We start from the raw sequence: 12,737 nt of genomic DNA on the forward strand, positions 1-12,737 counted from the left end.
GGACAGGTAAAGTTGCCCAGAGTGGAACACGTCAATCTGAGCAGCACATTATTCATCTCGGGGAAGCGATGAAGCAAGTTGTGCGAGCCAGACAGTCCAGCATCTACTTGTGTCATGTAGGAGGTAGGTGATGATAACTGAAATGAGGAAAATGGGGTTTGAATGAAGTCTTGTATCAATATTATAATGAAGATTCTTGAGAAATAAACTTGTCTTTGAAGTATTTATTCTCTGCGTAGAGAAGATTCCATCGTCATATAGAGTGCAAGCAGTCTGGGTGAGGAAGAACAAAGATATATACGTGTTCATGCATTTTAAAGACAGTGAGTAGAGAGGGAGGGGTGGAAGAGTCATACAGCTTATCAGCACATGAAACAAAACAGAAACTGCGCAGAGTAGTTGGGTGCGCATAAATCATATTAATGAAACTGATTTAATGCAACCGAAACCTACTCCCAAAAGAAGTTGTGATACAATTAAGAATCTCCTGTTAGCACAGTGGAAAGTACCTGACTGGTACAGTGGAAAACTACTGAGACAAACTCATCTACAATATATGCATATAAGAGCACAAAAAGCATATCATGAAATGTACCATTACAATGTATTCTAGAGTATGACGGTAAAGGGAAATGGGAAAAAAATGGCTGTTTGTCTTCTTGAGAGACACTGGTGTAGTTAAAGATTAGAATGAAGATGGCACAGTAAATGACTAGCTCCAGAAGGTGGCAGCAATGTCGGATGCCGTAAAATCCCAAAGAGGAAGAGTCGTTTCGTAAACCGGAAATTACGTCACATACCAGCGTCATTTTCATATCTTTGCGGTCGGAGCTTGAGTATAGGAGAAGCTACTTTGTCTTACCTTTTTTTTTTACCAGCTCAACATTAAAACACGTTTAATTTTCACTATAACTGTAATGGTTTGACCAAACCTCCAACATCTCCTAATTCTGAAAGAGGAGTTAAACATTGACATTTTTAAAACGTAGGATCAACCAGCGAGCCACTGACTGTCGGAAGAATGTCCAGCCGTCTGGCCTTCCAGACACAGCTGGCCTCCATCATGGAGGTCCTGGCTAATGCAGCAGTGGCGGAAATATGTAAACTGGTGGACGACGACTATGCGGTGGTGAGTTTACAAATGTCGCAATGTCAGAGAGAGAATAAAGGCCTGAAGAGAAAGCTGCATCTGCTGGAGCTGAAGATGGCCCGGGGAAACGCCGAGAGAAGGCTCCGGGAGAGCGCCATGAACAGCAGTCGATCAAGGGTGCAGATAAACACCAGCGACAGGCTCCGAGACTGCTCACCATCCACCGGTACGACAATACTATCACAGGGGAGTGCATCACTTAAGAATAAAACCATGTCCGTCTTTTCATTCAAACACACCTTTTAATAAGGTTAACACGTTTATTCTGCCAAGTTGAACAAACTATTTGCTGAGCCAGCCAGCCAACTAAACTCAGCATTCACATGAGAGAAACACTTCAACATAATATCAGTGTGTGAAATGTATTCATACTGATAACTATTGTCTGCCAGAATGTATTTGGGTGGAATACGTGTGTTGCATAGTAGTTAAACCAACTGATTAACTTCAAATGTAACTAAAATGTGGCTTGTATCGCCTCACTGTACGTCCCCGTGAACTGACTCCGAGGCTCAGTTCCCACCCGGCCCTCCCCTGCCTTTGTATATTTACAGGGACTTTTGGAAAAAACCAAGAAACTTATAAACATCAGAGTTAAAAACGAGAAAAGGTTTACGAAGTGAGAGAAATACCACTAAAGAATTTGGAGGTTAACTATTATTTATTTATTTTCCCCATGAGATGCTAAAACGTAACCATGGTAAGGAACACTTACAACAGTTCCTGTTTCTGCCAGTGAGGGAAGTTCTTCCCGAAGTTTGCCGCTTTATTTACACCCTACACATCAGAGAAGGGAGCCTCATTCAGCTGTGACTACACATTAACCAGTTTTGAACGTCTTTTCACCGTAACCTTTAAAAAAAAAAAAAAAAATGTTTTAAACCTTTTATACTTAATGCTCACTGTAAAATCAAACTGTAAAAGTAGTTCTAGGATGACAATCAGTGGTTCAATTAAGAGAAAAATAAAGGTTAAAGATTGTTGCTGAATGAGGCCCATAAGTCACAGAGTTTTTAACCACATACTTTATGATTGTGCAACTATCTTACAGGGTCACTATAGATAGTGTGCAAACGCGTAACAAAACTGTGTGACGTATGCGTGCGACGCCATGTTGGATGATATACAAATCAACAATGCCGTCTAAAGCGAACAACAGCAATACAACTCCGACTTCTTCAAAGTATTGTGACTCTGTGGAGTCCTCTGCAAAGGCAAGATTCAGAGAAAAGGTCCAAATTTGCGGCCGTGACCCGTACACGCTAAAGCCGTCGGATTATATTGAGGATTTAGATTCATTACCGCCGATTGAATATCTGGATATTGTGAACTACCTTGTGCTACAAACGTCGTGGGCAACCAACGCACAAATGAAGGCATACAAGAGCTTAGATGCTTATAATGTCTTTGTTTCTGGCTGGGTTGGTAGTCTTCTTACCAAACCACTGAAAGATGACAGGGTGCTCGTCCATGCCCGTGTAAATCACTCTCAAAGATCTCGAGATACACCGCTCAAGCCGTGGTTTGTGAGTGAGAACAGCGGCGATGTTATCCTCGCACACTGTGATTGTATGGCTGGATTAAGCGAAGCATGTTCTCACATTGGTGCTTTGCTTTTCGCAAGTGAAGTAGTCTCAAGAATAAGCCAAACAAAAACATGCACAGAAGAAAAGAGCAAATGGCTGCCATCACATGTAAAGAAAGTGCCTTATTTACCAGTCAGCGATATGGAGAAGTAAGGTCTTACAGTGTTCAGGTATATCATAAGCACAAATGTTTAACGTAAACATTGAAAACATAGCTTTAGCATGAGCTCTTACCAGATATAAAGTGTACGCCACACACACGGGTGAATTGTGCTTTTTCTTCTGTTAAATCCTCACAAGTTATGTTGCTAAACCACAGTTTACGGTAGACAGCAATTCATCCCTCTTTTGTGGATTGTTGTTTTTGATGATTTTAGGAAATCTAAAGAACCGTTTCTCTGGGTCACGAGTAGCGTTATGACCACAATTATACACTGTGCACACGATTGGCATTTTCTTTCAATCTAAGACGTTTAAATACAAAGAAAATTACGAAGCGTTGCAGCAACTCCCACGCGAACTGGCGCCGTCTTGGTTGTGTATATCATCCAACATGGCTGATTTACGGGTTGGGACGTAAGCGTGACGTCACATGCACACAATCTATTACCAAGACTACAACTTGATTGCTTTTGAGATTATTTCCCATTTTGCTCCTGGTGGAATTTTACAAGAAGAAAAAACTGGATGTAAAGTGAACAAGAGTGTCTCTTTGATGTGTCACATTTGTACTAAAAAAGATTCCTGCAGCACTCGACATACCTATAAGCTAGCAAGCTACAACTGTACCGAACGGGTCGACTTGCAATATTATTCTACGACCTAATCGTACATTTCAGTTAAGATTGTTAGCTTCAATCATCATATAAATCAAAACCCGTGTATGTCTGAGACAAGGGGAGAAAGAGAGCACTGCAGCCAGATTCATATGATTTTAAGCTATCAATCTTTAACTTAAACGTACGGTTAGCTCGTAGGCTAATAGCAAACATTCCTGTAGCTAACATTAGCTTGCAACCAACCCTATTCTAGCTAGCTATGTCATACTAACAGGAGATGTCAAGAGATGAGCAATTTGTGTCCACTTCTTCTCCACTCTATCCTGGTACAAATGAAAGGACACTCCAACGAGGCACTCTTGTTTACTCCACCAGTTTCTCCTCCTCTTCTACAGTCCAAGAGAACTGACGTTCTAACTGAAGTTAACTTTTAAATTGTATACTTTTTAAATATTTTCAATAAAAAAACACAAACAAATTTCTTAAGATTCTGACAGTTGCACAATACCAGCGGCTTATAAAGTTGTTCTGTTGAATTTGTTGACAGTTGATCGACTGTTAAATTTAAAATATTGATAAACATTCCTATGCAAGGCTTTATTTGGATACTTGTTTAAAGACAACTGTGTTATGATGGGCAGTACACATACTATTGTGTATTTTTCCATCTTTGCTTCCACTGTAGTGACAATAGCGACCTTTGAATTGTACTGTCAGTGTTTCCATATAGAAATGTTTCTTGTTTTTGTGTAGGTGGTGTGTTCGACCGACGGATGGATGTGGCTCTGTGGTCTGCTAGAGCTGCTGCATGGGAGGCAAGTAGCAGGCCGATCCATTCTGAACCGATCCAGAGTAAGGTAAGCACTGCACAAGGGAGGGAAGGGGACTGTGATTTGTGTAGACACAAATGGATGTTGAAAATCAGAGTTCTGGGAACAAACTGGATGGCACAGATTGGCTGCTGAACAATGATACTTAGAAAGGTAACTTGTCTGTAAGCAGCAGAGGGTTCTGTTTGTACTAGGCAGCTGTTCTGGGTGAGTGCATGTACTATAGCTACATACATATGAAACTGACCTTTGCTGACAAACCGGTCTTGTTGTGCAGTCTCCAGACGTGGAGCCAGAGGCGATGCTGGTGAAGGAGGAGAAGGTGGAGGCAAACGTGTCACGGGTTGAAGAAATCGAGGAAGACGTGCCGCTTATAGGAGATGATGGTGAGTACAGACAGATTACCATGTGTGTAAGGCTGAGTAATAGAAATCAATACTTTTCCAGTACTGAGCCACTGACTGGAAAACAGTCAAGCAAGTTTGGTTTACCCTAAATCCTCAAACAGTGGCAGGCCTTTATTGTCCTCCACTGCAGAGAGAACTGGGCCTTTATTTAAGAGGCTATTTGAGACCACTTTGCAGTTCTCTGGTTGTCTTTCTTAAACAAAAAACAGCTTCCAGGAAGGTCAGAGATTATCGCCTTTGAGCTGTTAATAGACCTTTTAAAGTGAAACAGCTGCATGAGGTGCTGAGGTTTATAGAGGGTAAACTAACAGTGATTGAAGAAATGGCTAAATAGATATCACTGAAAATAATTAGAGAATGAAAACAGTATTTCTGTTAACAGAAAGTGAGTTGAAGTAGTGCTTTGGAAATGTACATTATAATGAATTAACCATAGAAAGCTATTAATGAGTGATGATTAATTGATTAATCAATAATACAAAGCATGTATATCTTGTGTGTAAGAAATTTGGTCTGTATCAAGAGACTAAAGTATTAACTATTCTATTTTATCTTCATTCTTTGCCCCCCGTCGTCTCTCTAAAGGAGTGGTGGAGTGTGGACCTGCGGGACAGCATGACACCCAGTCTTCTTCCAGACAGTCCCAGATCCAGAGCAGCAGGACAAGGCATCCCGGCAGCAGCAGAGGAGTGGAGGTCAGTGACTCCTCTCCTCTCCTTAAATGTGAACTCAGTGCCTATGTTGAGGGCAGAGACTCACTGCAGGACACAATAAACCCACACCAGTATATTGATGACGGCAGCAATGATTCACAATTTGACGTGTTGTGTGCCAACAATAAAAGTGCAAACTTGTTGGTTGAGGAGATTTTTGACGAGCACTCTGGGGTGGGAGTGGAAGGGAGGAAGCCGTCTTGTTCATACTCGATGGCAGCGGCTGATTTCCCGTCAACCTCCTCCAGTATTAACGGCTGGATCCGTCATAGCCCCAATTTCCCCCTATCCCAGCCCTTCAGTGACAGCAGCAAAGTGCACCAACGAACGGGCACCAAGGAAAGACTGTTTGTTTGCAACTACTGCGGCAAGGCTTTTAACCGTCCCAAAAAGGTGGAGATCCACCAACGCGTCCACACAGGGGAGAAGCCTTTCAGTTGCTCCACGTGTGGGAAGAAGTTCTCCGAGGCCGGGAACCTGAGGAAACACCAGAGGGTTCACACAGGGGAGAAACCATACAACTGTGGGATGTGTGGCAGGGGATTCGCCTGGATAAGAAACCTGAAAACACACCAGCAAAAGAGCCACCCTGAAATTTCTACTGAAGAGGAGACTTGGGAGCAGACCTGAATTGTCTTCTTACCAGAAGTTGACTGTAACATGTAATAATCCAGCAAAGACTTATGTTGGCAGTAACAAAAGTCTCTGTTCAACAGAATTAAAATACATTGTGCATACGACCTTCTTAAAACTTTATAAACAGATTTTCTAAATGTTTTAAACAGAAGTCTACATGTTTTAAATGTGACTTTGTTTTCAAAGAGAGACATAATAAGATATCTAGCCTCTTAACCAAAATGCTGAAGTGGAGCAGCGTTTGGTCAAAGAATTAGAATTTAGTTTGCTGAATTTTTTTATATTTGTTAATTCTCTCTACATCAATGTCCTGTTCAAGTGAAGGTTTCAGACTGAAAAGTTGGGACACATTTGTACTAGTTTATAGCATTGAAAGCAGTAGTACTGGTATAGTCAGTATTATCATTCACCCAGGATGATACTGCACACACACTTACCAACTTTTCTACTGGAGTTGATCTCAAAAGCATCTTAAAGGAGAAGGCTATTGCTATCATCACAGTTCATGTGCACTCAGACCAACAAATTACAAACAGAAATGTCTCCATAATTTCCCCTGTAGTTTACTACTTTATTAAGTACTTTGTTCAAATACTCTTGGGAAAATAAAACGTTTGAACTGTTGTTTTCATTACACACACACAGAAAATGCACGCACATGCGTTAGTTATGGAGAGGTGCCAGAGTGATGGGGCTGCCACATAGTCTGCAACCTCCAGTCCACGCTCCGTGTCATGGCTGGACTTGAATCGGTTACCCTCCGTTTACCAAGTCTTGTCTCCTTTATTAAACATCACCCAGTGAAACAGTGAGGCTCATTGATGTGTTGAATAGTTTTAGAGACAACAATGGAGCTCTATGGCACAGAGGAATAACATCAGGCTTTGATATACACACACACACACTTGTTTTTAGGATCCAAGTAGTGGTTTAGATTTGCACCTGGGATTAAAATAAGATAAATATAGAACATCAGAAAATTTATGCTAAGATTATTTTAGCTCATAGACTTATTAGCATCATTTCCACAGCAGGTTTTGGATCGAATCTACTCACATTTAGTGGTGGGTCCTTTTTATCCATTTAGTTTTCCACCGCGGATAGATCCCCCTCAGTGTAGGCAGGATTCTCAGCTGATCAGCACAGCACCACCTGACATCATCTTCAACACGGCCCTCACTGAATAATTTCATCTGCAACCCAACAGAGGAACGTCTGCACTTCAAGTCAATTGTACGTTGTTGTTTCGGGCTGCCATTTTAGAAAATCTGGGTTGAGTGAATAAGAAAATTGTGGTCGCTATTGACCGTAGCATGGCTATTTAAAAATGCCAAGTTTATTGCAGGAAGTTTTGTATGTCGCAAGTGTTTATGCTCTCTGACCAATCGGTGGTCTGCATTGTTTTAACCTTCATTCTAGTATCTGCTCATCTAGTGGCCTACCATGCAAGGGGAATGGGAAACGGCCCTGTTTACTTGCTGACCAGAGTGAACCACTGTTTGTTATTCTCTGCAGTTACTTTATGTAATGACCATGCTGCAAAAGTCTCTGACTGAGAAAGCGGGGACAATGCCTTTACAGTATGGTGTGGTCTTCATCTGAACCACTAGGGCTCCACAACACCCGCTCTTCAGCTGTTATTTTAAACTTTTACTGTAGCCATTATTCACTGGATTTGAAAATGGTTTCCATATACTCCATAAAGAGCATTGTCATTCTAAATGTAACACATTTCATGTATTTGATAGTTGAATAGTTCACATTTTGTATGCAACATTTAATTTATGGAATAAAATATGCTTCTCAAACCACTGCAAATTCTTTCACAACCCTCCCTTTTTTCTTTTCTTTCTTTTAATGAAGTCATGACTGAATCTCAAAGAAGTTTAGTATTGCTGCTTTGAAAAAAAGATTGATCAATAATTCAGCAATGCACAGGGAAGTATTTTCTAAATAAAACTGGTTTTAAGTTGCTCACAATGTATTTGCACATTTCAAGAATTTGAAGAAATTTCAGGAAAATAGAAATAGACATACAGCTAAAAACAGGAGCAACAAAGGGAACTAAAAGTTCACATGGGTGAACATATAGGTGTATATAAAAAGCAAATGTAACCAAACAACTCAATGCTAAACATGTTTTTTGTTTCTTTAAATTCTTTCATTATTTATTCAGCAAAAGTGGTTTATCTCACAAAAACTGAAAGTTTGACGTGCAAAAGTATGTGAACCCTTTTAGTTAGTAGCTTGTGACACTCCTTTTGCAGCCATTACCTCAATTAAAGGTCTTCTGTAACCCCTGACCAGTCTCTCACATCTGCTGTTGGGGATTTTTGCCCACTCCTTGCAGAAGCCAGTTGAGAGAGGTTGGAGGGACATCTGACATGTACCGCCCGCTTCAGGTCTTGCCACAACATTTCTATTGGATTGAGGTCGGGACTTTGACTAGGCCAATCCAGAGTACGAATCCTCTTTCTTTTAAGCCATTCCTTGGTAGTTTTGCTGGTATGCTTTGGGTCGTTGTCTTGTTGCAGAACCCATTTTCGGCCCAACTTCAACTCCCTGACTGATGGCAGGAGATTCTGATCAAGAATTTGTTAATAGGCCTGAGAATTCATGTTTCCCTGGATAATATGGAGTCGTCCAGGTCCGGAAGCAGAAAAGCAGCCCCAGACCTTCACATTTCCACCACCATGCTTCACTGTTGGGAGGATGTTCTTTTCTTGTTATGCTGTGTTGGCTTTTCTCCAAACAGCGGTTTTGATTGTGACGAGATAATTCTATCTTGGACTCGTCTGTCCAGGGAATGGACTTCCAGAAGGCCTCTTGTTTGTCCAAGTGCGCTCTGGCAAAGTTGAAACAGGCCACTTTGTTCTTTCTTGAGAGCAGAGGCTTCCTTCTAGCAACCCTCCCATGAATGTCATGTCTATTCAATTTTCGCCTGATTGTAGACGCATGTACATTTAGCTCAGATACTGCCAGAGAGGTCTGCAACTCTCCAGAGGTGATGTGTGTGTTGGCTTTTACCTGATTTATAATTTTTCTGGTGCTTCTTGGTGATAGTTTTGATGGACGTCCACTTCTAGGCAGAATTGCGGTCATGTTGGATGCTCTCCATTTGTAAATGATTTGTCTTACAGTGGATGGATGGAACTAGAACCTTTTGGAGATGGTCTTATAGCTTTCCCCAGACTGATGGGCTGTCAGTATCTTCTTCCTGATGTCTTCGGATATCTCCTTTCCTTTCAGCATTGTTGTTCTGTGTGGGTACACCTTGGCACTACAGTAGTTTGGTTGGTTTCCCCTCTCTTTTGATCTGTGTTGCCCAACCCTTTTCCTAAGGATGTCTCATTTGATTGGTTATAAGTACCCGAATGTGTTTCATCTGAGTCTGTTACCCACTTGACTATACCAACGCAGCTGGGGGTTCACTTACTTTTGCACACACACTAATTCCATATTTCATGTAGTTTTTTGGCTACTCAAACAATTCCCTCTTAACAAGTACATGCAAATGATAAACATAAACCTGATATTTCATGTATAGAAAACTGGTGATGATAAAATGAGAAAATCATGGTAAAACAGAAAACTCTAAACTGCTCAAGGGGTTCACAAGCTTTAAGCAGCACTGTGTGTATGTGTGTATATATATATGTATATGTATATATATGTATGTATATATATATATATATCTATATATATATGTATATGTATATATATATATATATATATATATATCTATATATATATATCTATATCTATCTCTATGTCCCGCTGTGTCTACTATCTCTATCTCTAATCTCTCTCATCTCATGTGTCCATCTGTCTCTAGTCTCTCTCTCTCTGTGTCCCTCTGTCTGTCTCTCTCTCTATCTCCTTCTGTGTCCCTTGTCTGTCTATCTCTCTCTCTCTATATCTGTCTCTCTTCTCTCCTCTCTCTCTCTCTCTCTCTCTCTCTCTCTTCTCTCTCTCCTCTTCTCTCTCCTCTCTCCTCTTCTCTCTATCTCTCGTCTCTCTCTCTCTCTCTCTCTCTCTCTCTCTCTCTCTCTCCTCTGTCTCTGTTCCTCTCCTCTCTTCCTCTTCTCTCTCTTCTCTCTCTCTCTCTCTCTCTGTCTTCTCTCTCTCTCTCTCTCTCTATGTCTCTCTCTCTCTGTCTCTCTCTGTTCTATCTCTCTGTGTCTGCTCTCTCTGTCTCTCTCTCTCTCTGTGTCTCTCTGTCTCTCTCTATCTGCTGTCTCTCTCTGTGTCGTCTCTCTCTCTGTAGTCTGTCTCGTCTCTCTCCTCTGTCTCTCTCTCTCTGTCTCTCTCTCTCTCTCTCTCTCTCTCTCTGTCCCTCTGTCTCTCTCTTCTCTCTCTCTGTCCCTGTGCTCTCTCTCTCTCTCTCTCTGTCCTCTCTGTCTCTCCTATCGCTCTCTATGTCCATCTGTGTCTCTTCTCTCTCTCTCCTCCTCTCTCTCTCTCTCTCTCTCTGTCCTCTGTCTATCTCTCTCTCTCTGTCTCTCTTCTCTCTCTCTCTCTCTCTCTTCTCTCTCTCTGCTCTCTCTCTCTTATCTCTCTCTCTCTTCTCTCTCTCTCTCTCTCTCTCTCTCTCTCTCGTCTCTCTCTCTCTCTCATCTTGTCTCTCTCTCTCTCATCTCTCGGTCTCCTCTCGCTTCTCTCTGTCTCGCTCTCTCTCTCTCTGTCTCATCTCTCTCTCCTCTCTGTCTCTACTCTCTCTCTCGTCTCTCTCCTCTCTCTCTCTTCTCTCTCGTGTCATGTCTCTCTCTCTCTCTCTGTCTCTGTCTCTCTCTCTCGTCTCTCTCTCTCTCTCTCTCTGTCTCTGTCGTCTCTCTCTCGTCCCTCTCTCCTCTCTCTTCTACTCTGTATCTATCTCTCTCTCTCCTGCTCTCTCTTCTCTCTCTCTCTCTCTCCTCTGTCTCCTCTTCTATCTCGTCTCCTCGGTCCTCTGTCTCCTCTCTCATCTGTCATCTGTCTCTCTCTCTGATCTCTCTCTCTCTCTCTCTCTCTCTGTGATCTCTCTCTCTCTCCTCTCTCTCTCTCATCTCTCTGATCCCTCTGCTTCTCTCTCCTCTCGCTCTCTCTGTTCTCTCTCTCTGTGTCTCTCTCTCTCTCTCTGTCTCTCTCTCTATCTCTATCTCTTGTGTCTCTCTTCCTCTCTTCTCTCTCTCTCTCTCTTCCTCTGTCTCTCTCACCTGTGTATCTCTCTCTCTCTCTCTCTGTCTCTTCCTGATGTCTTCTCATCTCCTCTGTCTCTGTCTCTCTTCTCTGGTCTCTCTCTCTCTCTATCTCGCTCTTCTCTCTCTCTCTCGTCTGTCTCTTCGTCCTCTCCTCTTCTCTCTCATCCTGTCTCTGTCTCTCTATCTACTTCTCTCTCTCCTCTGTCTGTCTCACTATCGTGTTCTGATCTAATCTGTCTCTGTCTCTCTGTCTCTCTGTGTCTCTTCTGTCTCTTCGGTCCTCATCTCTCTGTCTCTCTGTTCTCTCTCTCTCTCATGTCTCTCTCTCGCTCTCTCTATCTGTCTCTCCTCGGTCTCTTCTCTCTCTTCTCCTTGTCTCATCTCTCTGTCTCTCTCTCTCTGCTCTCTGTCTCTCTCTTGTCCTCTCCTCTCTCTCTCTCTCTCGCTGTCGCTCTCTCGTTCTCTGTACCTCTCTCTCTCTCTGTCTCTCTCTCCTCTGTCTCTCTCTCTGTCTCTCCTCTCTCTCTCGCTCTGTCGCTCTCTCTCTGTCTCTCTCTCTATCTTCTCACTGTCTATGTCGCTCCTCTCTCTCTTCCTCTCTCTCTGTCTCCTCTCATGTGTACTCTCTCCTCTCTCTCGCTCCTGTCTCTCTCTCTGTCTCTCTCTCTGTCCTCTCTCTGTCTCTCTCTCTGTCCTCTCTCTCTCGCTCTCTCTGTCTCCTGCTCTCTGTCATCTCTCCTACTCTCTCGTCTCTCTGTCTCTCTCTGTCTCTCTCCTCTCTCTCTCTCTGTCTCTCTCTCTCCTCTCTCTCTCTCTGTCTCTCTCTCTATCTCTCCTGTTCTATCTCTGTCTCTCTCTCTCTCTGTCTCATCTCTTCTCTCGTCTCTCTCTCTAGTCTGTTCTCTCTCTTCTCTCTGTATCTCTCTCTGTCTCTCTCGGTCTCTGTCCTCCTCTCTGTTCTCTATCAGGTCTCTGTCTCTCTGTCTCTCTCTGTCTCTCATCTCTCTAGGCTCGGTATCTCTCTCTCTGTCTGCTCATCTCTCTCTCTAGTCTGCTCTCTCTCTCTTCTGTCTCTGCCCTCTCTCTCTCTCTCTCTCTCTTCTCTCTTCTCTCTCTCTCTCTCTCCATCTCTCTGTCTGTGTGCTCTCTCTATCTCTTCCTCTCTCTCTCTGTCTGGTGTGTCTCTCATCTGTTCTCTCTCGTATGTCTCTATGTCGGTCATCTCGTATCGGTCTGTCTGTCCTGGCTCTCTACTCTCTCATTCTCTCTCTATCTCTCTCTCATCTCTGTTGTGTCTGTCTCTCTGTGTCTCTCTCTCTCTCTGTGTGTCGTCTCTCTCTCTCTTCCTCTCTCTCTCTCTCTCTCCCATCTCTAATTGAAGCCGTGTGGCCGCTTCGCCTCTCGCTGGCTCCCTCCCTTGCTCTCCACTGTTGGTTCTGCGCTCTGTCCGAGGTGT

General features: G+C 42.8%; 1 protein-coding gene across 1 annotated transcript in view; it reads left to right on the forward strand.

The window, feature by feature from the left end:
* LOC115009263 (fez family zinc finger protein erm) overlaps positions 1-12,737 on the forward strand; it is a 29,969-nt gene continuing 17,232 nt past the window's right edge. The window contains exons 1-5 of the mRNA XM_029433144.1: positions 1-123; positions 990-1,316; positions 4,269-4,372; positions 4,623-4,731; positions 5,338-5,447. Of these exons, the coding sequence (XP_029289004.1) occupies positions 69-123; positions 990-1,316; positions 4,269-4,372; positions 4,623-4,731; positions 5,338-5,447 (705 nt within the window). The 5' untranslated portion in view covers positions 1-68. The remainder of the gene's footprint in view (positions 124-989; positions 1,317-4,268; positions 4,373-4,622; positions 4,732-5,337; positions 5,448-12,737) is intronic.

This window comes from Cottoperca gobio, chromosome 1 (assembly GCF_900634415.1).
Source record: "Cottoperca gobio chromosome 1, fCotGob3.1, whole genome shotgun sequence".
In the NCBI taxonomy this organism is placed as follows: domain Eukaryota; kingdom Metazoa; phylum Chordata; class Actinopteri; order Perciformes; family Bovichtidae; genus Cottoperca; species Cottoperca gobio.